The sequence below is a fragment of the Pseudopipra pipra genome, chromosome 16, assembly GCF_036250125.1.
Source record: "Pseudopipra pipra isolate bDixPip1 chromosome 16, bDixPip1.hap1, whole genome shotgun sequence".
Taxonomy (NCBI): domain Eukaryota; kingdom Metazoa; phylum Chordata; class Aves; order Passeriformes; family Pipridae; genus Pseudopipra; species Pseudopipra pipra.
In genome coordinates this window covers 766,253-790,341 of record NC_087564.1, presented here as the reverse complement: position 1 = coordinate 790,341, position 24,089 = coordinate 766,253, and the positions used below count along the sequence as shown (strand labels likewise).

Below are 24,089 nucleotides of genomic sequence, written 5' to 3'. Positions count from 1 at the left end.
TGTCCTGGCAGTGCTGCTTGAGGAGTGTGTGCAGGAGGGATGCCCTGTGTGGGCACGGCCAGGACAGTGACACTTCATGATGGCAATGTGTGCCTGACAGCAGCCCTGACCCTGATGGCAGATGTCACAGGGGATCCAGGAACTGAAAGTCTTATTTTGGGTATATTTTAAATGGAGTTAAGCCACAAGGTCCTTCTGGGCTCACTTTTAAACACTGGGATGTTTAATTAAAAAAATAAAGCAAAAGAAAAGCAAGAAGCAGCAGCATTATTGTGTTGCAGCAGAATTTACTCGAGCCTCTCTGCTCCCTTCCTCCCCCAAAGGTGCTGCTGAGCCTGCAGCACGGAGTGTTTTATGGGAGACTGTCAGCGAGTGATCTTCTTGGCTGGCTCTGAGCCTCTCTCCGAGCCCTGAATTCCCCATCTTTCCCAGATTCAGGCTGTGATTTAAGAGGGAGGTGCAGTGGGGATGAGCTGTGCAGGCAGGCTCTTCCCTGCTGTGGCAGACCGGGGGACATGGCCGTGCCTCAGGAGGACACCACCAACCCCCAGCGGGATATTGTTTATCCGGCCTGTGTGAGTCCCTTCTGCCATGGCTGAGTGAGGACTGGACCTGGGAGGTCCTTACCATCCGCTCCCAGCGCAAGCACTCCCCAGGGGATGCAAATTCTCCTGATTTGGGGATGGTGCAGCACGGCTCTGACCCCGCCCTGCTCCCGAGGGGGAATCCTCCACGTCATCCCCTGCAGAGCTGGAAGGCGCTGGGCATGGGTGGATGTTGCAGATCTCACCCAGGATGTGCTTTTCATTTGGGTCCTGGGAGTCAGCTTTCCACTCCAGTGCTATGCCATGACGTGGTGGGCTGTGTGTCCATGGGGTCTGTTCTCTGCTCCCTTGGATCACGAGCTGCTCGAGCAGCAGAGAGGCACCGTGGTGTGCCTGCAGTGGAGACGGCACAGATGACCCACAGCTGTACCAGCACTGATGCTCGGGAGGTTCTGCACTGACCCCAGAGCCTTGAACCACACTGAGCTCCTCCAGGCATCAGGTTTTAACAGCACTGGGTTTCTGGAGCTCAAACAAAAATGTCCTGGCAGGAGCAGCATCTATATAAGTTAGTTGTTATTGCTAAACAAAAGAGGCATGCTCGCTTCGGCTCCACTCAAAACAAAACCCAGTGGGTTTGCCAAGTGGGGAGAAAAGAGAAAAGCTGGAGGAAACAAACAAACAAAGTCTGCTTTGATGCCTTTCTCTGGACCCAGGTTTCAATAAGCAAGTGCATTTTCTAGGCACGCAGATGTTTCTATGGAGCAGGAGGGTTTTGCTCCGTCTCTGTATGGCTGGGTCACTGCACAATACCTAAATACCTTGGTGGTCCACACACCCCAGGGTGGGTAACTGGTGTGCCTGCTGCTCCAGTGATCCCTGCTGCCTCGCAGGGATGCTGAGCATGGAATTTGGTCCTAGTTTTGAGTATGCCTTTTGGTGGGTTATGAAATCCCACTCTTCATGTTCCACTTTAGATCCAGTCTCTATATTTTGCCAGTCATGAAAAATCGCTTATACTTGGGCAAAAAGAGTGGAAAATACAAGTGCATCAGCAGCTCCTCTTCATGCTGGACACTGCACTTCTGATTCATGTCCCTGTTACTGGAGAGGAGCTGCTCTCTGTGTTGGGCTCCTCTGTAGAGTGTTCAGTGCCTGAGTGTCCGTGGCCATGGCACATGAATTTCTGTGTGCACAAGGATGAGTTTGGCTAGGTTGGGTTGTCTCTCCCTGATAACTGGCTTCTCCTGTCCTTTGCCTGTTTCTTGGATAACCCTATAGACTACATTGGACCACGGTTCAGGAGAGCATCCCTGGCAGCTTGTGCTAATGGACAACTGATATTTATGGAGCCACGAGGCTACAGGATCTGCAAGGACCCCGTCCTTCTTCTCCTCCCCACGCCAGCATCAGCACCTTTCATTCTCCATCATTCAGACTCTTTTTCTCATGCACAGAGCCCTGCTGTTTTTCTCTTTGCTGCGTCGGGCTGCAGATGGTGGGGAGCAGCTCCCTGAAGGGATAACCACCCACACTGACCCCAAAGACCAGAGTGCAGCGCTGACCTCATATCTGCAGCCTGGAATCTGCCCTCTCACTGCCTCCATGGGCAGGCACCCATGAGCTAATCCTTTCCACAGCCAGCATGGAGGGCAGCAGGGACCAGGCAGCCTCAGGTTTTGGCTGGAAGGTCATTGCCACCAGCAGCAGCATTGCCTGCACATGAGCCTGTTCACAGCCCGGGCTCCCGCTGGTGGGAGGTGGTGTGGGATGGCCACCGTGGTCCCCACCAGCCCCATCGTACAATCATAGATTCTTTTGGGTTGGAAGGAACCTTCAAGATCATTTATCTCATCCTACCACCCTGCCATGGGCAGGACACCTTCCACTAGCCCAGGCTGATCCAAGTCCCATCCAGCCTGGCCTTGGACACTTCCAGGGATGGGGGAGCCACAGCTTCTCTGGGCAGCCTGTGCCAGGGCCTGACCAATCTCAGCATAAAAAATTTCTTCCTTATGTCTAGTCTGGTGTCCTCTGGGCAGGATGGTCATCCCCTGCCTGGTCAGGTACCTGCTGGGCTCCTTCTGCCAGCCTGGTCTCTGGACTCTGCCAGTGAGACAGACCAGATGTGTCTTACAGGGACTGGTTCTCTGCTGGAGACTTAGAGAGGCTACACCCTTCAACAAAATGCACTTAAAATCGTGGAATTACAACAATTATTAACACTGTTTACTAGGCCAAGTTCTGCAGTGTTGGAACCATTACAACCCAGAATATTCAGAAACCATAACATTATGAACTACCCAGTGGATTTGGTTGTGTTTGATGCAGGAGGAGGGAGAAAATGAAGGTGCCTTATGCACATCCATCCTCATGTGCTTTAAAAAAAGAGAAAACCACCTCTATTGCATTGTTTTATGAGACAGAATCACAGAATCACAAAGGTTGGAAAAGATCTTTAAGATCATTGAGTCCAACCATTCCCCCAGCACTGCCAAGGCCACCACTGACCCATGTTCCCAAGTGTCTCATCTACACAGCATTTAAATCCCTCCAGGAATGGGGACTCCACCACTGCCCTGGGCAGCTGTGCCAGGGCCTGACCACCCTTTCTGTGAAGAAATTTTCCCAATATCCAACCTAAACCTCCCCTGGCACAACTTGAGGCCATTTCCTCTTGTCCTGTCACTTGTTCCTTGGGAGCCTGATCCCCTCTGCTCCCCCCTCCTGTCAGGGAGTTGGAGAGAGGGAGAAGGTCCCCCCTGAGCCTCCTTTTCTCCAGGCTGAGCTCCCCCAGCTCCCTCAGCTGCTCCTGCTGCTCCAGACCCTTCCCCAGCTTCATTCCCTTCTCTGGACACACTCCAGTCCCTCAATGTCTCTCTTGTCTGAGAGGTCCAAATCTGATGGATCTGTCCAGCCCTAACACATCCCTCCACAGAAACTCAGCCTCTTCCATGGAGAGGGTGTTGGACTTTTGCTGGTATGTGGTTTTATGGCAGTGCATACCTGGTGTCCACACCACCTCCCTGATGGTCACAAACACACCCCATGGCCAGAGAACTGAACTGCTGGGGCAGGCAAAGCACCTGTCCCCTCTCTGCAGAAGGTAGGACAATAATTAGCAACAGAAACTGATTGAGGCTGAGATAAATTTAGTTTGGCTGCACTGAGACTCTAAAGGCAGAGCAGGTGGGATCTCCTCCCACACCTCTCTGCAGGATGGGGCTTTGCCATGGGTGAACTGGTGTTGGCTGGTCGGCCCCCAAGGGCAGGACATCTGTGGGTGTTGTTTTCAGCTATCAGTTGCTCCAGGGCAAAGTTTAGCTCTAGATAAATCAAGACTATTTCACTGAGTCCAGATGACTCATAACCACAGGACAGGAAACTCTTATCTCTGGGGCAGCTGATCTAATATAGATAGATGTTCACTCCTGAGTGCTGAATAATTTCCATCTCTTTAGTTCTCATTAAAAGCAAATCAGAGGAGGGAAAACAGGGAGAAATTTCTATTCACCTCAGTTTCTACCCTCTCTGAGAGAGCTTCCACCCAGTTGTGAAGTCTGCCTGTACTGGGTCGTTTGCCATGTATTTTAATTGGCAGAAAAAAAAGGCTTTTGCTCCAAAGCACCATTTCATTTTAAACCCCTGATTCTGCAGGCATGGATGGAACAGGGATCTGTTACAACACGGTCTCCTTCAACTTCCGTAGAGGGAAGAGCATTGTTGCCTCCTCAGATGAAGGGGAGACGCAGTGGAATTAGACATCTTTTTGAGTAGCCTCAACATCTTCACCCTTGAGCAGCAGCTGGAGGTTGAGAGAAGAGGACCTGGGCAGCAGGAAACTCTTAAACACGATAGAAAGGGCAAGGTTTTGCTGGAGAACCTCTCGAATCAGTTATTTCTCTTTCCTAAATATATCAGGCAGCACTTTGTGTCTCAGGCTTTGCCCGAGGGTCAGACCTGCCTTCCTGGCTGCCTCTTCCTGCCAGAACACTCTGCTGGCTCAGGTACGGGTGGTTTTTCCCGTAATCTCTGTCCACCAGTGACAGCAGGGCTGTGTGATACTTTCCTGCTCCTGTGATCTCTGGGATCTTGTCCTTGCCATCTGTAGAAGGTTTTATGTGCCATGTGTGAGCCCTTGGCATGAGGAGACTTCAGGAGTGGCCGTGCCAGGAGCTGCTCCATGTCCATGATGAAGCACTATGTGCTCAGGCTGCAAGCTGAGGACTCTGTGTAAGGAGCTGGGAAGGCCCAGGAGAGCCCAGGGCCGGTTCTCCAGCCCTTCCCTGCATTGTGCAGGCCTCTCACCTTGTGGTGAGACCCTCCTGGTGGGTGCTGATCCCTTCCTCCCCCCCGGAACCAGCAGGACCCTGCTGCACAGAACTCACCCAGCTCTGCATGGCTGCTTTTGCAGATGGCCGATTGGTTGGTGTGGTTGGTGTTCACTGTCTGATCCATAAAAGCCTCTGTTCAAATAACATCCAGTGCTGGAACAACCCAGGGCAGCAACTTGACACCGTGGCTTGGGCCACACTGGAGACCTCTAAATCCATAGGCTAAAGCTGGTGAGATGAATGATTGCCAGGAGCCAACCTCCCCAGCGTTTTCCACTCTTAAATATCACAGCAATAAAAGGTTATAATCATTGAAGTCTTTCTGCAGCCCACGGTGCCTCATCTGAAATCAGGACGATGGAGAGCGCGGAGCGAGGTGGTTATTAATATCCTGTCTCCTGATGATGGCTTTATAAACATCATCACCACAGGCACAGCCTTTTTGGTATGACCTTCAGCCAAATGTCATGCTTTTATCACACTTGATATTTAACCAATAAAGCAATTCGGGGAAGACCTTGCCCCCAAATATCTGTCCTTATACACAGGGGTATGGGGTCAAAACTGAGAGAAGCTGTATTAAGTCATGCTAAATGCTCTTTAGACCTGATGCTCCTTGTCTAGGAAGTGTGCCAGAGCTCCAGCACTGAAGAAGGGGATCAGATGTTTGATGCCAGTGGAAACCATCCATGCTGTAAAGGATGACTTATGGGTGAAAGCCCCACACAGCAATGAGGCCACGCTCACACCAAAGCTAGAGACTTTCCCTGGTGGGATGAGGTCTTGATGGAGACAGGAGGGTCCTGGCTGCAGGGAGAGGGGCAGCTCCCACTCTGGGAAGCCCCAGAAAAGACATTGGCTTTCCTAGTGACTTGTAGATATTTATGATGGCTATTGAAAGCAGCAATCAAAATCATGTCCCTACCCACAGCAGAGGGTTGAAACTAAATGATCTTCAAGGTCCCTTCCAGCCCAAAGTAGCCTTTGATTCTCTAATCATAGTGAAGAAAAGGTTTTGTAGCACAATCAATGTGGATGGAGAAGGTGAGGAGCAGCTGTGGAGCCTGGGTCTCTTGATGAGAAGGACACTGGGGTCACTGGTCCCCATCAGGACCTGGCATTGTCTTGATGACATTGGAAATGGCCTTTTGTCCATTCCCTGCTCCCGCTTCAATTTCAGAGGGTACCCTTTGCTGGAATAATAACCCCAAGGAAAGTCATGTACCAGAAAGGGCTGAGGGATGGTGATAAGTGCAGGATGTGGGTTCCTGCTACGATGGACATGGAGAGGGTGCACAAGGCCATCCCAAGCCAATGGTGTGGTGGACAGCGGTCACCCAGCACAGAGCTGAGGACTGTCACTCCATGCAGCCTCCACTGCCACAGGGGTCTGGGCAGCCCTGGATGGGGCAACCTGTCTCTGTAGGAGCTGAATGCTAGGGACTGGGAGTAAGGATAGATTGCCCTGCTGTAGTGGATCCAGAGCAGTGGCAGGGCTGAGCAGCCTGAGGTTGCTTTGGGCATTTCAGTTTGGGTCTGGAAGGAAAGGTCTCACCTGCAGGGTTCCTATGAGCCCCTTGAGACGCCTGCAGGGCCAGCAGCAGTGGAGAGGAGGAGAAACAGCCCTGCCTCAGGTGATAACAGATGGAGGAGGGCATTGCTGGCACTGGCTCCAGCTTGCAGGCACTCACATTGGTGCTGCTCAGCACTGCTCTGGCTCTCCTGATTTGTGTCCCAGTCCTGATGCTGCAGATGTGCCTCTGCCCTTCTGGCACACCCTCCGTGCCTCATCTCCTCACACCTCCTTGCTTTTTCCCAGGTCATCCTCCCCTAAAATGACGCAGCAGATGCGGGACCTGCAGCTGGCACAGGCCAGGAAACCACCAGGCCCTTCCTCACCCAACGCGGCCAAGAGGCTCTACCGGAACCTGTCGGGGAAATTCCGCGTCAACTACATGTCCTTCGACGAGGGCAGCCTGGTGGGACGGGGCGAGAAGGAGAAGCTCCGCAAGTCCTACCTGGTCAGTGCCTGCTGGGCTCCATCCAGAGGGGGACAGGGGCTCCATGGGGGTAGAGGGTCTGTGTGTGGGTGATGCTGTCACCTAGGTAGAAGCCCAAGAGTGTGTTAAGTGAAGCCACCCTGAAGCAAGTTCAGCTGGAGCTGGTTTGCTTGGCACCATCCAGATGTGTTTGCAAAGAGATGATGCTCCCAAGCCTCTGAGACAAGGGCACCCTCTCCCTGATTGGGTTCATGAGGTGCTGGTGAGAGGTGGGGTGGAGTAAGGTGCCCCATTTTCAGCCCGCCTGTGTTTCTCCTTCCACCCAGTTCCAGAGCAATGCTGCCCTCTTCGAGGCTGTGGAGCTGCAGGACCTCGACAGGGTCCAGGAGCTGCTGAAGCAGTATAGCCCCGAGGAGCTGGACCTCAACACCCCCAACAGCGAGGGGCTCCTGCCCCTGGACATCGCTATCATGACCAACAACACTCCCATCGCCAGGGCCCTGCTGCAGGCGGGAGCAAAGGAGAGTCCACACTGTGAGTTGGGACAGGGAGCTGTGCTGTGCCCATCACCTGAGTCTCCAGCCTGGTGGAACAGGGCACCTCAGGCAGTGGGGTATGGGTGGGGAAGTGGTCGTTGGGCTCTGGTGCAGGCTGTAGCAGGGCCATGCACTCAAGTGGATCCCAGGACTGGGACACCAAGGGGAGGATGGCATCTGGGAGTGGGGATTCGTTACCAGCAGAGCCGGGGCTTGTCCTAAGCACCTTCTCCTCCTTTCTCCTGTCTCTCCTCCTGGGACCCACGGCCGTCCCCCCCTCCCCACAGTCGTGAGCCTAGAGAGCCGCTCCCTGCACCTCTCCACGCTGGTGCGGGAGGCGGAGCAGCGTGTCAACGAGCTGACGGCGCAGGTGGTGAACGAGGCGCCCAACACCGACTGCTCCGAGAAGGAGAAGCAACTCAAGGCCTGGGAGTGGCGGTTCCGGCTTTACAAGCGCATGAAGGCAGGGTTTGAGCACGCCCGTGAGTGCCCACAGGAGGGCTGGGGGGCCCGGGGGCAGCCCCTGCACTGGGGGAAGGAGCAGGGCTGTGCGTGGTCCAGGCACGGGGCTGTGGCAGCACCCATCGATGTCCCCACTCCCTGTAACCAGGGCTCACAGTATGGGTGCGTGGCAGGGAGAATGTGTTCCACTCAGGGAGTATGTCCCTGGGACTGGGGGGAGGCCCAAGAGGGACACTGAGGGGGGCAGAGTGACCGTCCTCGCTGTAGTGGTCCCTGTACTTTCTGTCCCCAGGAGTGCCAGACGCCCCCACCAACGTCCACCTCTCGGTGGCCAGCAGCTCCTCGGTGCAGGTGACCTTCTGGGAGCCCCTGAGCGTCAACTCAGCCGTTGTCACCAAGTATAAAGGTAAGGACCAGGATCCTTGCAGCAGTGCAGGGGGGCCACAGCCACGGCAGTGCCTGGCACCCCTCATGCCCCACGTCAGCATGGCAGAGCCCTTGGTCACTTTTGTACTTGAGCACAGGAGGAGCCAGGGCTGCGGGACAGCCTGGCCACCAGCCAAATGCTCTGAGCTAAACCAAATACCACCCTGCAGCAAGGCAAAACTCAGGGTGCCACTTGTTTGCTGCCCCCTCATCCTGCACACTGGGAGGGCTTTGCTGTGCTGCCTCTCCTGAGCCCCTCACCCACTTGAATCAGATACTTTTAACTTCTGGGAGGATTTCTTCTATTCCCCACTTCTGGCCCATAAATTAAAGGTGCTGACCCCATCTAATGTGGTTTTGTGAGTAGAACCACAGGTCCCCGTGACACTCCCCCCATTGGGAATCCCCCTTTTCCCTGCCTTCATTCCGCTGCCCCCAGCTTCTGTGCTGCCCATGGGTCCCTCTTCAGCTGCCACCAGTGATGTGCCCTGGTGACCTGTCCCTGCTCTGGGGCCATGTGACACCTTGGGGTCTCTCTCTTGCAGTGGAGTGGAGCTGCTCCTCCACCTTCTCGCCGCCACTGGGGGAGGCTGTGGTTGACAAGCTGAAGAACCTGAACTTCACCATCCAGGGGCTGGTGTCGGTGAGCCCTGGGGAACCCCCACAGGGATCAGGGCTGCGGGGGGAGAGCCCACAGCTGGGAAAAGCCACTGGCCACGGGGCAGCCCACAGGGTCATTCCCTGAAGCTATAGCGGGGAGGCATTGGAACAGGCTGCCCAGGGAGTTATCATCCCTGGAAGTGTTCAAAAGCCATGTGGATGTGGCACCTGGGGACATGGTTTAATGGTGGCCTTGGCAGTGCTGGGAGAATGGTTGGACTCGGTGATCTTACAGGCCTTTTTGCAACCTTTAGAATTCTTTTTTCTACTATCATCCCGAGCAGAAACAATAAGATTGTGGTGTGGTGCGTTCCACGGGCACAGCCTGGGCAGAGCTGAGAGTGCGGGGCTGGGAGAGGCAACTGTCTGTCCCTGCACGGCTGCAGCCACTGGGAGCGGGGAACCGCCCTGCACGGGGTGCCTGGGCAGTGACAGGCAGAATGGGCCCATTCAGCTTGTTCCTGATTTATCCTCCGTCCCCCACCCGGCTCCCGTCTCCACGCAGGCTCTTCCTGTGCAATAAATCAGTGGCTCGTTCCTCTGCCACCTGCACAGTCCAACCGGTCACACCAGCCCTGTCGCTCACTGAGGGGGGGACTGGCCCCGTCTCCATGTCCGGGAGCTCGGCAAGGTCATGGGCTGGTGGGACTGTGGCTCCCCACTGTTTTATCTCCCTGAGAACTGCAAGAGCCACGCTGCCTGTCAGCTGTCCCCTCCCCGGGGCTGCCGTCCCGTCTCCAGCACGCACTGGGCCAGCAGCGGGGAGAAGGGGCAGGCTTGGGAACTGTGGTGGGATGGAGCTCGGGATGGGAACACGGGGAGATGCTGGGATAGGTGGGGTCACCCTCACCAGGAGTGGGCAGGTAGAGACCACTGGCTCGAGGAGCGGGGAATGCCCTTGGTGAGTCAGAGGGGCTTAGCCAAGGCAGCAGTGCTGGAGCTCAGGAACTGCTGGGGTGGGAGAGCTGCCCTGGTGTGTGGCAGGAGGGGGCTCGAGCAGAGCCTGGAGCCGTGTTGCTGCAAGAAGCTGGTCTGAGCCCATCAATCACACTCTCAGAGCTGCTTCCCGGGCTCCTGTCTGCTTCCATGAGTGCCTGGAGGCCTGGCAACATCTGGCAGCTTGGCTGGGCTTTAATCAGAGGATTTAATCACTATCACAGTGCCACAAGCCCTTGACAGTGCTTGGCCAGCTCCCTGTTTCCAGGGGCCAGATCCCTGCACATCCCAGGGGCACGGCAGCACCCCAACCTACAGAAGCCCCATGTCTGTGGGGCTGGAGCACCTCTGGCAAGGAGCATTTGCAATGGCCAGTCCTTCCTTTGCCCCTCCTAAACCCTCCCACTTGGGCCACGGGGATTCTCTAGTGTCTGATAACAAGGGCTATGTACAGGAGGAGCAGGTAAGAGTCTGTGACCTGGGCTGTGGGCTTCCAGTTCAGTGCTCCTCATGGAATACTGGGGTACTGGGCAGGGGGGAACCCTCCTGCCCTGGCACACGGAGCTGGGAGGGGTGCCTGTGTGCTGAGTGGGGCCTCCCTCCTTGCAGGGCACAGCGTACTACGTCCGGGTGTCTGCCTACAACATGAAGGGCTGGGGTCCCCCCCAAGCCTCCATGCCCCCGTGTGCCATCCCTTCAAGTAAGTACCACTGGGAACACCCATGGGAGCAGCACCAGCTGCAGGGTGGGTGGGGCAGGTGGCAGCTCCCTGTGCCACCCGGGGGTCTCTCTTGCTGCCAGGATGGGAGCTGGTGGACCCAGGAGAATTTTGGGGTCTCAGGCCAGGCAGGGAGGCTGTGCCTGGGAGTCTGGGATGCTGCCTCCAGCCATCAGGTGCTTTGCCAAATAGTAATTTTTCAGCCTTAAGTTCTCCTCGCCACCTGGGAAAGGCTGAGCCATTTCAGGCCAAGGAGGTGGCCAAGAGCCAGGACTCAGTGTCCCAGTCCTGCGTGGCAGTGGCCTGGAGCCCCCCCTGTGCCACCACGTGCTCTCCCCAATCCAGCCCAGCCCCAAGGACCTGCATTCCCTGGCACTTAGCTGGGATGGAGGTCACAAACCCCAGAGAGACCGGCTCTGGGCTGTCAGCACTCTCCTCCCCATGCTGGCACCAGGAAAAGTGGTGAGGAACAGGCACCCAATGTCACACAAGGCACCCTGGAATGCTGGGCAGAGACAGGCCAGGAGGACTGACCTGGAAGGAGCAGCCCAAGTGGTGAAGTTCAGGGCTGAGGGGGCTCCAGGATGCCTCTGCCCCTTGCCTCAGGTCCCAAAACAGGTCCCTGCTGTGTGGTGGTCCGTCAGGACTAGTGCTGTGAAAGAGTAAGGAGCAGCCTCAGGGGAGGCTGAGCCTGTCCCGAGGAGCAGGTGGCAGGGACATGTTCCCTGCCACCATGGTGCCCAGGGAGCAGGGGTGGGCACCATGAGCAGGTGGAGGTGAACAGCAATGGTCAGAGATGTGCAGCACCATGAGCAGCTCTGGCTGCAGATCCACATAGCTCTGGTATGGAAACTGCCAGAAATCCATTTGCATGTCTATGAATGCACATAGCAAGGGCACAGCACAGCCCACTGACAGGGCTTTACCCTGTCCCTGTCATGTTTGCACCCCCTTTAAAGCCCATTTACTACCCCACATGGGTCACATTCCCCATGACCGAGATCCCAGAAGCATCAATCGAGTATGGCTGAAGTGAATCAGACAGGAGTGGGGTTTATTTATTTTTATCTCCACTAATATTTCTCCCTTCAGTAGAGATCCCTCCTTGGCCCAACAGAATATAGTCAGGCACCTCCCTGGCTGTTTTTAAAGCTACTAAAAATAGTGGCAAGTCCCAGCCAAAGTTAACAGAGCTGAACTTTCCATGGAAAACAGCAGCGGGCAGGACACAGGGGGTGTTTAAAGCAATTAATGTAAAGTTGAGGGTGAAGAGCCAGCAGGTCCCTGACCCCACTCCTGGTCCTGCTGCTGTCCCACAACGGGTGGAGGTGGAGGGAGCTTATTTATGTGTTTGCTGAGGTGAGCCCAGCTCCCAGCACTTGCCCAGAGAAAATGGGGAAGACCTGGAGGAAGACACTGGAAAGAATTTTATTTTTTAAAGCCAGTAAAGCGCAGCAGCAACAGACAGGACCTTGTTCCTTCCCTATGCCATGTCCCTCCCACGCTGCAGGTTGGCCAGTGGTCACAGGGAGCTGGGCAGAGCTGGGAGTTCCTGGGAAGAGTGGCACAGAACTGGAGATCTCCTGAATCCCAGCACCCCCAGAGGTGCCCAGCATCCACAACTGCTGTGCCTGGGGGACACAGATGTTCTGGGAGGAGGGGATAGGAACCCCGCTTTCCCCCAGGCCAGGGAGTGCCAGGGGTGATGTCAGTCTGTCCCCCCACAGACTGGCGGGAGTACGACGGCCGGGCCCCGCGGCGGAGGGGACAAGCTGAAGCTCTGGACCATCTTCTGGGCCAGGTGAAGACCGTCCACCAGCACTGCATTTGCCACGGTGAGCTCAGGCATGGTGCTGCAGGGAGGCTGGGGTGGGGGGTCCAGCTGAGTCCCCCAGGGTTGTGGTGTGAGCCACGGAGCTGGGGCGGTACCAGGAATAGCTCTGTGCCATGGATGAGCATAGCAGGGAGACAGCTCAGGCAGTAGAGACCATGGCAGAGCCTTCCCAGTGGGTTGATGTGCCATGCCAGAGGCTGCCACTGCAGCTCCTCATCTCCTGCTGCAGCATCCTCTGCTCTCTGCTCCACAGAGCCCTGCAAGAACCAGCCCCAGAGCAGAAAGCACTCGGTCTCCAAGAGCCTCAAGCACCTCTTCCACCCCGGCAGCAAGTTTCTCAAGACGCTGAAACGGTGAGAGGCTGGTGCATGGGGTTTTGGAGAGCCCTTCTCCCAGTGGGGTTGTAGATCTGCCCATCCTGGGTGTCACCAGGAGCTGTGCCTGCAGGGTGGGGGCTGAGGGCGCTCAGACGTGTGTCCTCAGCTGGAGAGAGCTGGTGGTGTCAGTGCAGATGAGTCCCATGACCCAGAGATGAAACGTTCTCCTTGGTATCTCCATCTGGACTGGCCAAGCTGTGCTGGTACCCAGATCCCTGCACCATCCCAGTGTCACCCAGCACCACCTCCTCTAGACCCCAGCACCCTCCCACTGCCCACCCCTGTGCTTGGCCTTCAGGCACTCCAGTGTGTCCCCTGCATGGACTGCGCTGGCCCCATCACCCTCCCCTGTGCCAGGAGCGCATCAACCAGGGCATCTGCCGTTCCTGCTCCCATACTGGCCATGGCATCTGCCGTTCCTGCTCCCATACTGGCCCTGGGCCTCTGCTGCCATGGGCTGTTGGAGGGAAGCGGAGCCCTGGGGCTGGGCATTTCATCTTCCCTCAGGAGAGAGGCCCTTTGGGAGGTGAAGCTGGAAGCGGGGGGTGACACTGAAGTGTGTCTTCCCTCCCATGCAGGGGCCTCTACCTGACAGCCATCTTCTACAAGGATGACAACATCCTGGTGACCCACGAAGACCAGATCCCCGTGGTGGAGATTGATGACACCTACTCCTGCCTGCTCATGCAAGATTTTCTCTGGTTCACCAAGGTGGGTGGCCCAGGGACCCTGTACTGGGAGAGCTGGGAGTGTCAGGGTGACCCAAATGGGCATCAGGCAACCACTGATGCCTTTGGCTGGCAGCAGCTTCCCCCCCAGCCCAAGCTCTGGGGTTTGGCAGTGCAGGCAGCCCATGGGCCTGATGTTTGGGGTTCAGCACAGACCAGGAAACCACCAGGGAATAGGATTTCATCCCAGTCCCTGGAAGCCTAAAGGTGTGCGACAGACCAGTGCCCCACCAGGCAGGCTGTGTGCCAGGATGGGTGGGCACTGTGTCTCCACAGGGATGGCAGTGGCTTCTCAACTGCTGAACTGCTTCACCTCAGCATCCTGCCACAGCAACTCTGCCTCTGTTGTAGGAGGTGCAGGGTGCTGCTGCTGGGTCCTCCACTGTCAGCAGACTTAGGGAAAGGGTATGTGGGCAGCTCAGGGTCAAAATAGTTTGCTGGATGGTCCTTATCTACTGATGGAGAAGGCTTTCTTCTCCCTTACTCCCTTGGCTAGTTCTATTCAAACTGAAGGTCCTAGAGGAAGATGGATATCTGAGTGGACACGCCTGGTACAGGCCCTGGAGGCGTATCAGGATGTCTGTGGCACGGGGATTGGCACCCCTGCTGAGAGGTGCTGTGTGCCCATGCACATTCCTAACCCAGCTCAACCAGAAAGGCACATGGATTTCCCCCAAACACCTCGTTGTGACCCATCTGTGGCAGTGACAGCCCTTGGTGTGCTGTGTGCTGCAGGTGTCGTGCATGTGGGATGAGATCCTGTGGCTGCGGCAGTGTGTCACCGTGTCCCAGTCGTCCTGCTCCTGCATCCTGCAGACACGCTTCAAGATGCTGCTGGCCATCTCACAGATGCAGGTGAGGGTGAGCCTGGCTGGGGAACAAACCCTTCTGGTGGGACACCAGGGACCAGACTTCCTTGGGAGCAGCACAACCAGGAGAAGCCTGGGGTCTGCCGGTCCTGCCCATGTCTTGGTCCATGGACTATATGTCCCTGACTTGTCCTCCCTGGCAGCACCCTGGCTGTGGGACAATGAGGTGCCAGGCATCATGGCAGTCTCATGCAAAGGCCTGGGGGCCATCAGGGTGCTTTGCTGGGCAGACTGGTTTCCAGCAGCTGCAGTCACATCCCAGCTGCGCAGACCCACAAGCACTGTGCCTCCAGGATGTCCCCTGACACTCTGCTTTCTCCTGCCCTCCCACCCCATTGTGCAGGGGCTGCTGGGCATTCAGGACCTGGGCCAGATCTTCTTTGAGCCCATCAAAGACAAGCAGGGCAACATCCTCATCGTCACCCTGAAGGAGGTGAAGACCAACCAGACGTTCGAGAGTGTCCGCTGGGTTCCCATCTGCAAGCTGCAGACCAACCGCAAGTCTGTGTCCTCCCCGGAGGAGCCCACAGCTCTGGACACACTGCTGATCTCCATCCAGGTGTGTGTCGGGGCCCTTGGGACAGGGCATTGCAGTGGGCTCCAGTGGGGACCACCAGTGCTCCCTGCTCCCCCTCGGGCTGGAAAGGTCATGGCAGAGCCCAGGCCACCAAGGGTCTGGTCCTGGCTGCAGGCAAACAGGGAGCACAGCCCAGCCAGCCTCCAAAAATCCTGTTGTTTCAAGGGGAGGCATCAGGTTGGTGCCGAAGTCACCCTGGCAGCACTGGGTTTTTTGCTCTGCCTCTCCTCTTCTCCATCTGGGCTGGCTGTGCCATGGCATCAGCACAAAGGCAGGTGAGAGCTGTGCTGTGAGGGCTCGCTCAGTCCAGCAGTGCCTCTCTCCTCAGGACAAGCTGGCTTACCACCAGAGGAGCAGCCATGCCCTCTCCCCGGGCCTCTACCTGGGCTACTTGAAGCTCTGCAGTGCCGTGGATCAGATCCGAGTGCTGGTACCGGAGCAGCTCCCCAACATCCTGTGCCACGTCAAGATTCGCTCCAACCCCAACATCTCCAGGTGGGGCTTGCAGGGCAGCTCAGCCAGGGCAGCTCAGCCAGGGCAGCCAGGCTGCTCTGTCCCATCCAGCCTGACAGCACTATCACCTCCTGCTTCTGCTCCCGAGCTCCTGGCAGCAGCGCAATATTCCCTCTAATCCCCGCTGCCTGCCATGCAGTACTCTCAGGCACAAGGTGGGATTGCTGGGATTATGCTGTGCAGGACTCAATGATCCTTGTGGGTCCCTTGCAACTCAGGATACTCTTTGGTTCTATGATTCAGCCTGGAGCTGGTGCAAACCAAGTTCACTCTCTACCTCCACAGCTCGCACTTTCCTTGGGATGCTGCACTTTTTGGAGAGGAACAGCTGAACAAACACAGCTCTCATAGAGCTTGTGTGTCCAGGTCCAGCCTGAGCTACTCTCTCCTTCATCTGCCTGTCTCTGTCCTTCTCCAGGGAGGAGTGGGAATGGCTGCAGAAAATGGCCAGTGTGGAGGAGTCCATTCCTGCAGAGCCAGAGGCTGACACCTCCAAGAACCCCTTGTTTCATGAGCTCCAAGTGGCCATCAAGGAGCTGATGACCCTGGTCAACATCCCGTTGCAAGAGGTAGAGGCAGGTGCCGAGGTGTGGGGAGGAGGGAGGGGAAGGGGCTGTGAGCACGTGCTGGTCACTGCAGCAGGTGGGGAACCTCTGCCCCGGGCCCTCCTCACGGGAATGAAGCACCCATGACATTTCAGTCCTGTGCAAATAGAAGGTGAGTGATGGGCAAGTCTGAAGCATCTGCCATCCCAGGGACAGTGTCTCCAGGAGCTGTTTGCCCTCACCTGTACCTCCAAAGCAAGGACAGTGAATCTGGGTTTGCATTACTGCCTGCACATGGTTTAGTCTTGGGCAGCATGAGACCAGCCCAACTCTGCTCCTCCGAAGCAGGCTGGCCCTTGGTCAGTGGTGGGCTGGAGCTGCAGCCCCTGGGGTCAGACTGTGTGGGGAGAAACCCTCTTCCACCATGCCAAGTATTTGCTGGGAAGGTGCCCAGCAGCCCCAGTGCCAAGGCACATGCATCTGGTTGGGCAGCTGTGAGGGCATCTCCCTGCACTGAGATCATCGTGTGGCACTTCTTCCCCGAGACCCTGTCATGGAAACTTTAACCAGTAGTTTGGAGACTTTTAGGAGAATGGAGAGGAAGTGAGAAGTGCAGATTACACTGGAAGCAAGGAACCTCTGATTGTGTGCTGAAGCAGCAGTGTCCCCTGGCTGCAGGTGGTCCCTCTATGCATGAGGACTTGGCAGAGGGCCCACCAGGTGATGTTTGTCATTGCTACCTTCACTGTGTTCTTGCAGGCCAAAGATTTCCGTCTGTACAGCCAAGAAGTGCTGGACTTTGGGGATCAGGTCTCCTTCCTGCTACTGCTGCCTCCATCAGACGATGTCTGCACTGCTCCAGGCCAGAACAACCCCTACACCCCTCGCTCTGGTTTCCTCACGCTGCCGCTGCAGATCTTTGAGCTGGGTGAGGAGAGGGGATGCCAAAACCCAATCCTGCTGGCCCCCTTGTCCCCTGAGACCTCCTGAGAGCTGGGTCGGGCAGTGGGGTGGGCTGGAGCTCCCTCACCTCCCTGGAGAGGAGGAGTGGAGGGATGTGCTGAGGGCTGTCTGGCTGCACTAGTGGACAGCATTGCCTCCTCCTTGTGTTGATTGATAGGGAGGAGCGTGTAGGACATCCACAGCAAAGGACCTGATGTTTTTCATCCCCCCTCTCGTTTCCTCTCCCCAGTCCACTTCTTCACGTACGACCGTGAGTTCATCACCCAGTACTGCCAGGTGTCTGCCCTCCTGGAGCTGGAGTCACTCCTCTCCCAGCAGAGCCTCAGGGAGGCTTTCTCTGATGCTGAGCTCTCCACTGCCAAGCAGAGGCACCAACAGGTTCAGGACTACATCCAGGTATGGGGTGGGAGCCATGGGACCTGCCAGGACAGTCATGCAGGAGCACCTGAGCAGGGGCTGTTCCCTGGCCTTGGTGGCTTTTACCCCGTGGGGTTTCTCTGATGTGGCTGATGAGCAACAGCAGACCAGGCTTTCATAGAATCACAGAATGGTTTGGGTTAGAAGGGACATTAAAGCTCACCTTGTTCCACCCCCTGCCACGGGCAGGGACACCTTCTACTAGACCAGGTTACTCCAAGCCCTGTCCAACCTGGCCTTGAACACTTCCAGGCTTGGGGCAGCCACAGCTTCTCTGGGCAACCTGTGCCAGGGCCTCACCACCCTCACAGGGAAGGATTTCTTCCCAATATCCCATGTAACCCTGCCCTCTGGCAGTGGGAAGTCATTCCTCCTTGAACTGTCACTCCAGACCCTTGTCCAAAGTCCCTCTCCAGCTCTCTTGGAGCCCCTTTAGGCACTGGAAGGGGCTCTAAGGTCTTCTCTTCTCCAGGCTGCAGTTACTTTAGCAACTTCTTACTGCACTGATCACATTAAAAATCCGGAGGAAAGAGACAAAGGCTTCTGCTCTGCATGTCCCCTCCTTGCTAGAAAAGGGCCTGCAAGTACATTTTGAGATGGACTTGCAAAAAAGCATCCCACACTACCCCTGTCCCCAGCACCCTGCCTGCAGCAGACAGGTCCTGCTGAACCAGCAGCTGGAGCACCCTCCCACCTGAGAGTGCTTTCTTGAGATTCCCCCAGAGCTCTTGGGAGAGGTGTGTGGGCAGAGCCCGTGTTTTGCCGTGGGGCTTTTTTGCTGCTGTAATTTGCTGTTTGAACGGGATCCTCCGTTTCCTATTTTGGCAGCAAATGGAGGAGATCTGGCGGGAGATGCGCTGGATCATGGACGCCCTGCAGCACGCCCGCTACAAGCAGCCCTCCTGTGGGGTGTCTCTCAGCGGTTTCCTCAGCGAGGCTGGGGGGGCAATGAAGGAGAAAACCCGATCCTCCTCATCCCACCTCGACTACCTTCCCTCCCCGGTGCCCTCGCCAGAGACCAGCCGCAAGCTCAACTCTGGTAGGGGCCCGGCTGTGCATGCTCCTGCCTGGTGGGCTCAGGGGGCTGCCCATGCTCAGGGGGTCAGAGGTGCTGCAGTGGCTGCACCCAAGGTACAGGCAGGGATGGAGTCGGGAGTAGGGCAGGGCAGCCAGTCTCAGCTCTGCCTGTGCCGTGGCGAGTGCAGCACGGGTGTATGACAAGGGGGTAAAACCTCGGGGGCTTCCTTGGATTCCACCTGATGCAAACCCTCAGCTGGGGTTGTCCACACTAAGACTGAGCCCCTCTTTGCTTCTCTCACCCCCTTGCAGACTCTCACGGGCTGTCAGATGAGGAAGGCTCATCGGAGGTGTTCCTGGCCACCGACAGCGACTACGATTCCAGCCGGGCTCAGAGCCCGAAGGAGCTCGACCTGGTGTACTCACCCTCAGGGCCCGAGTGCTGCAGCCGGAGAGCCGCCCGCACCCTGCGGGACAGCGCCCCGGATGTCCTGCAGACCCACGAGCTCAAGACCCCACCACCACCGCCACCACCACCGCCCGAGGAGCACCGGCCACCCCCTGAGCTCTACGACAGCGACTTCGTCCTGCCCAGCCGGCAGATTGAGCTGCTGCGCATCACAGAGAAGCGACAGGCATACTGCGTCCGGACCAGCAGCCTGGACTTCCCCAAACCCCACTGCCAGGCCCCCAGAAAGTCCTGCCCTGGCTCTGTCAACAGCTCCCCGACAGAGAGCAGGACCACAGGCCACTGTGACCAGCTCAGGCTGGGGACTGGCTCCACGCCCAGCCCTGAGCACCGCCGGGGCGGGCAGGGCTCTGAGCCTGTCTGCCGGACACGCTCAGATGAGTGGACTCAGAACTTTCCAGAACAGCAGCCAGAGCAGCCAGGGTTCTTGGCCGACCAAGGGAAGAAGCCGGGCTCTGTCACCTTGCGGGTCTGCCCTCAGTATGAAACAGGACTCTCCAAAGAGACCAGTGTCAAGGTACTGGAGCCTGCAGTGGGCAGTGGTGCGGCTCTGCCGCGCCCGGAGGGATGGGGCTGGCAGGATGGGGACACAGGCAGTGGGGCTTGCATGCCCACCCAGGCACAGCCCTTCCCATCCTCCAAGGGGTGAGGTCTCCTGGAGACCCACAGCACTCCTGCCCTGAATCCCTGCTGTAGTGCTGAGGCTCCTGGCAGGACTAGGTACATGGCTCTGCAGGAGAGACAGCCACTGCTGTGGAAGGAGTGATCCAGGGCCACCTGTAGGGAATTTAGGGTACAGGGCAGTGAAGCTGCATTTCAGCTCTTGGTCTGTGGTTCAGCTGCTGACAGTAGGTTGGCATCACCCAGTGTGGGCAGGCAGTGACCAAAGGACACATTGGTGGGTTTCCCTCACCATGTCCTGGTGTTCAAACACATGATCCTCCCCGGCTGAAATTCAGCTGTCACCCCTCTGCCCTGCCCATGTCCCTCCCACAGCCTCCCCTCCCTGGGACTGTGCTCCCAGCTCCAGCCTTCCCCTGGAGAGCAGAAGCCACTCGTCTCCAGCCCGTGGCAACTCCAGTGGCAGGACTCACTCCAGTCCCAGCTGGGGGAGCAGGCAGAGTTGCCTCTGTGCTGCAGGCACTGGGCTCTGCTGGTGCAGCTGTGACATGAGTCCTCTCCACAAGAGCTTTGCTGCCAAGAGCTGACCCCCCAGCTCTGATCACTCACAGCTGCTCCAGGTGGGATCCCCCATGGAGGACAATCCCCAGGACAAACATCCTAGACAGGCCACCCTCTGGATCTGCGGCCTCCTTTGGTCCCAGCCATGGAGATCCTTCCCCTGCTGAAATTTCCCTTCTGAGACATTCCTGGTGCCCAGGACTGAGGATGATGGAGCAGAAAATCCTTAAATCATCGAGTACTTCGTGTTGAAACAGACCCTAAAGAAAGGGCAGAGGAAGGACAGAGCCAATGAGCTGATGGGTTTGTTGCTGGGGAGGTTTGATAGCCGGTGTCTCTGCACCCAGCAGAGACATCCTAGCAGAGAGGGCTCTGCCTTGCAGTACTCTTTTCCACTTGAGGAATGCCCATAGATTTCTATGGAATTGAAGTGCAGCCCTCGGGTTTCTGGCGGGCTGCCCACGTGGCTTTTGAAGTTGCAAAGCTCTGGACACGCCTGCTTGAAAGCGTTTTACGATGCTCCACTCAAAGAAAGCCGAGTTCAAAGGCGCAGCTCCTCGGCTGGCATAAATCAGCTGAGCCCTGCCACGGCTGTGCAGAGCTGGCAGGGCTCACGTGGGCCGAGGGCTCGGACCACCCTGCCAGGGCACTGTGAGCTCCTACGGATGTGCCAAAGGAAACCATCACCGTGCCCGGGCGAGGACGGATGTCCTACCCTCGGGCTTTGGAAGTCAAGTAGTGGCTCACAGAGTTGGTAGCAGCCAACTGAGCTCATTCTCTCGACAGTATTTGGGATTCAGAGGGCTGTCCCCAGGGTAGTGGAGGGGGGGAAGGGTGGCTGTTGGTGAGAGAACGCCATAGTAAAGATGACTGCTGCTTGTGAATGGGATGAAATTTAGCACCAGGTCCCGAAGAGGCTTCAGCTGTAGTTTGGCCAAGCTGTTGTGGTCCAGCTGGTCTGATAGTCTGGACCCTACGCACAAGAGGGACTTCACACAGGTCCCTCCATGGTGTCAGGAGCAAGGCTGGGACTGTCCCTCTCTAGCTACAGCTGGTGGTGGGGCAGCCTGAGCAGAGCTGTAGGTGGCACATGCAAGACTTGAGCAGTAAGGACTCAGAGACAGCAGTCCATGGGTTTGGGCCCTGACACCACTGGGCACCACTGGGGTTGCTGTTCCTCCGCCCTCACTGTTCCTCCACACCGTGTGCTGCCGCTGGCCCCTGCTTCCTCCTCATTCCACCCCCTTACCATCCGTCTCTCCCACCTTTCTCTCTCTGCAGCTGCACATCACCAGCCAGACGTCCGCCGGGGAGGTGGTGAAGTTGGTGGTGCTGGAGATGAATGACATCTCCCGGGGCGTGCTGGGCAGCTCGGCTGCCGTCTGCTACGGCGAGGAGCAGCTGGAGCACTTCGGACTGGTGTTCGCCTCCGACGAGAGCGAGCGGTGGCTTCCCGATGACTTCTTGCCTCTGTCCCTCCAAACCAGCCGGCCCGAGGGGCAGTTCTACGTCCGGATCAAGGAGACCTCCCCTCTGGTGCTCCAGTACGGGCCGGCGACCACCGTATGAGAGGAGGAGAGCCGATGGGGCAGCGCGGGAACCTCAGCTTCCAGAGCAGACAGCTCGTCTCTGATGCTTCCTTCTTCCACAGACACCCTCTCATCAGGCGTCCGCAGGGTGGAATGGGATCATACTGGGCTGTGTGTTATTTGTTTGTGTTATTTTTTTAATTTTTTTTTTTTTTAACCAAAGAGGCATGGAGACTCAGTTTTTCTGACAGGGGAAGAGGAGGGTGGAGTGCAGAGACCTCAGAGCTCGGGAGGAATCTCTGCAGGAATGGAATTTTTGAAAGTAAACATTTTTAAGGAGGAAGAGGGGGGAGAAAGAGAGGAAAAATATTACAAGAAGAAGAAGCAATACCTTTTTTATGCCCTTTCTTCTTTTTCTGAAAAACCTTGTTTGGGATTCACTGAAGGCAAAACCACAAAGGATTGCTGGGGAGGGCTGGAGTGTCAGTAAGGAGAGGGCACGAGCCACAAGGCCAGCCCTGGGAAGGGTATTTTCCTATCTGCCCTCCTTTCATTGCACCTGGAGAAATGATTCTCGCGCACAGTTCTTGGAACAAAATTATATTATTATTTTTATTCTGGAAAAGTCAATAATCATTGTGCCAGAGCCACTGGAGTTGGGGAAGAGGTAAAGACCCTTTGACTTGTTTCCAAGGACCCCACGCTCATGCAGACATGTCAATACCACTAGAGGTTTGCTTTAGGGCATCTCCTGCAACCCCCTGGGCTTCCCTGTCCTCCTGGGTGCTGTTTTGTTCTGGTGACTGTGCTTGGCCTCTCTTGTACGTCCTACAGCATGACATTTTGTTAGCCACTAGGTCTCCTGTTACCAAGGTAATTTTTCTGATCTCCTGTGGTCCATAGTAAAAATGACTGCTGCTGACTGCATATCCCTTGTCCTTCTTGCTGCTTGACGCGTAGCATTCTGTGATCTCCCAAACCAGCCCCAATTCCAAGGGCTGGGCTCATCTTTCCCAGGAGCTTTCCAGGCTGCGGAGCGTTACATTACCATGCAAATCGTGTGTGGGGGAGAAAAGAGCAAGTTAAAGTTGTTTTTCCAGGCTCCATTGCTCTGGAAGGCAGTAGAATAAGCTTGGGCATGCCAAGGCATCACCTCCACGTGATAGTGGAAGCCCAGGGTTGTAGGGCCCGAGCATCTGCAGTTCAATGCATTGATCTGGTCCCACAGCCTCCAGCAAGGGAAGAAGCCCAGGAGAGGAGTGGGAAGGCAGGAGAGCTCCCAGGTCTATCCCAGCTGGCACAGGCACTGCGAGCAAGGTGTGAGTCGGGTGGTCCTTGGCAAGGTGAGGCTCCTGATGCTGATGGCCCTTCAGCAGCCACCTCGCTGCCCTTCTCTTGGCATAGAGGGGTTAGGGCTGGACAGCAGACCCCCATCCCTGGGTGCTGGGGTGAAGGAGGGGCTCTGTGGGCAGCCACATGGCTCTGCTGCCGCTCCTCAGAGGGTTGTGGCTCTCGCCTTGCGGCACACACTGTGTGGCACGGGCAGGGATATATCCCAGCACGAGCCCTTCCCCGCCCCACGTCAGAGCCACTCTGAAAGGGGAGGATCGTGTGCCAGCCCCTCAGCTGGTGCAAATCAACGACACCACATTGACGTCAGCGCAGGCACCACCATGGGACGTGGAGGCGAGCGACAAAGGAGCGCTTTAAAAGGCACTTCTCCCATCTCCTCTCTCCTTTGCTTGTCTGCTGCCTCAAGTTAAAACCAATCCCACTCTCCCGGGTCAGGGGAGAAGTGGGTTGGTGAGTGTATAGGTTCCCATGGAGTTTGTCCTTGTTGGGCATCCACGGGCATTGACATCCCAAAGAGGCAGGAGCTGCAGGGTGGCCCTTCCCTTCACATGTGTCACCTACTGATGCTCAGAGCCTGGGGCAGGGGAGAGGGAAGGCACGACTGGTGGAAAACTAAATGGCTTTCTGGAAGTCACGGAATGAATAGAGCGTTAGATCAGGGCTACATACAGAGAGCTACATCTGGGTTCCTGATGCTCCTCAGCATGGAGCCGTGCAACTCCTGCTGCCCTTTTATTTGACCCCAAAGGGGAAAAAGGCCTCCCTTTTCCTTACGAATTTGTTCTCCCTTCCTAGAAGCCCTGCTCCATCGAGAAAGATGGAGCCATGGCCCAAAGCCAGATGCTGGCTCTTTGGCCAGGGTGGACATGGACCAGCTGGACCCTGCTGGGAGCTGGTTGCCCACACTTCTCTGTGGGGAGTTCTGCCTGTGGAAGGATCTCACTGACTGTGAAGGCTTTTCTGCAGGATTTTCTCTGGCCACACAGCAACATGTATCACTTGGCTGCAAGGAACAGTACATGGGTTTATGGGACCTCTTCCCCTTGCCTGGAAGAGGAAGAGGGAAAGAGCAGGGGCCTGGGTAGGAGCAGAGTTGGAT

The 24,089-nt window shown here is 56.7% G+C and overlaps 1 protein-coding gene across 8 annotated transcripts in view; it reads left to right on the top strand.

Moving 5' to 3' along the window:
• The window catches only part of LOC135422882 (ankyrin repeat and fibronectin type-III domain-containing protein 1-like), a 220,454-nt gene extending 197,890 nt beyond the window's left edge, over nucleotides 1-22,564 (top strand). For all 8 annotated transcript variants that reach the window (XM_064672436.1, XM_064672435.1, XM_064672434.1 and 5 more), the window contains 18 exons: nucleotides 6,699-6,900; nucleotides 7,206-7,413; nucleotides 7,703-7,897; nucleotides 8,170-8,283; nucleotides 8,849-8,946; nucleotides 10,509-10,599; nucleotides 12,345-12,452; nucleotides 12,705-12,804; nucleotides 13,407-13,539; nucleotides 14,292-14,411; nucleotides 14,769-14,984; nucleotides 15,331-15,497; nucleotides 15,934-16,084; nucleotides 16,820-16,988; nucleotides 17,253-17,419; nucleotides 18,269-18,479; nucleotides 18,770-19,443; nucleotides 21,390-22,564. In XM_064672436.1, coding sequence (XP_064528506.1) covers nucleotides 6,699-6,900; nucleotides 7,206-7,413; nucleotides 7,703-7,897; nucleotides 8,170-8,283; nucleotides 8,849-8,946; nucleotides 10,509-10,599; nucleotides 12,345-12,452; nucleotides 12,705-12,804; nucleotides 13,407-13,539; nucleotides 14,292-14,411; nucleotides 14,769-14,984; nucleotides 15,331-15,497; nucleotides 15,934-16,084; nucleotides 16,820-16,988; nucleotides 17,253-17,419; nucleotides 18,269-18,479; nucleotides 18,770-19,443; nucleotides 21,390-21,677 — 3,412 coding nt within the window. In that variant the 3' untranslated portion in view covers nucleotides 21,678-22,564. The remainder of the gene's footprint in view (nucleotides 1-6,698; nucleotides 6,901-7,205; nucleotides 7,414-7,702; nucleotides 7,898-8,169; nucleotides 8,284-8,848; nucleotides 8,947-10,508; nucleotides 10,600-12,344; nucleotides 12,453-12,704; nucleotides 12,805-13,406; nucleotides 13,540-14,291; nucleotides 14,412-14,768; nucleotides 14,985-15,330; nucleotides 15,498-15,933; nucleotides 16,085-16,819; nucleotides 16,989-17,252; nucleotides 17,420-18,268; nucleotides 18,480-18,769; nucleotides 19,444-21,389) is intronic.
• The last annotated feature ends 1,525 nt before the right edge of the window (nucleotides 22,565-24,089 follow it).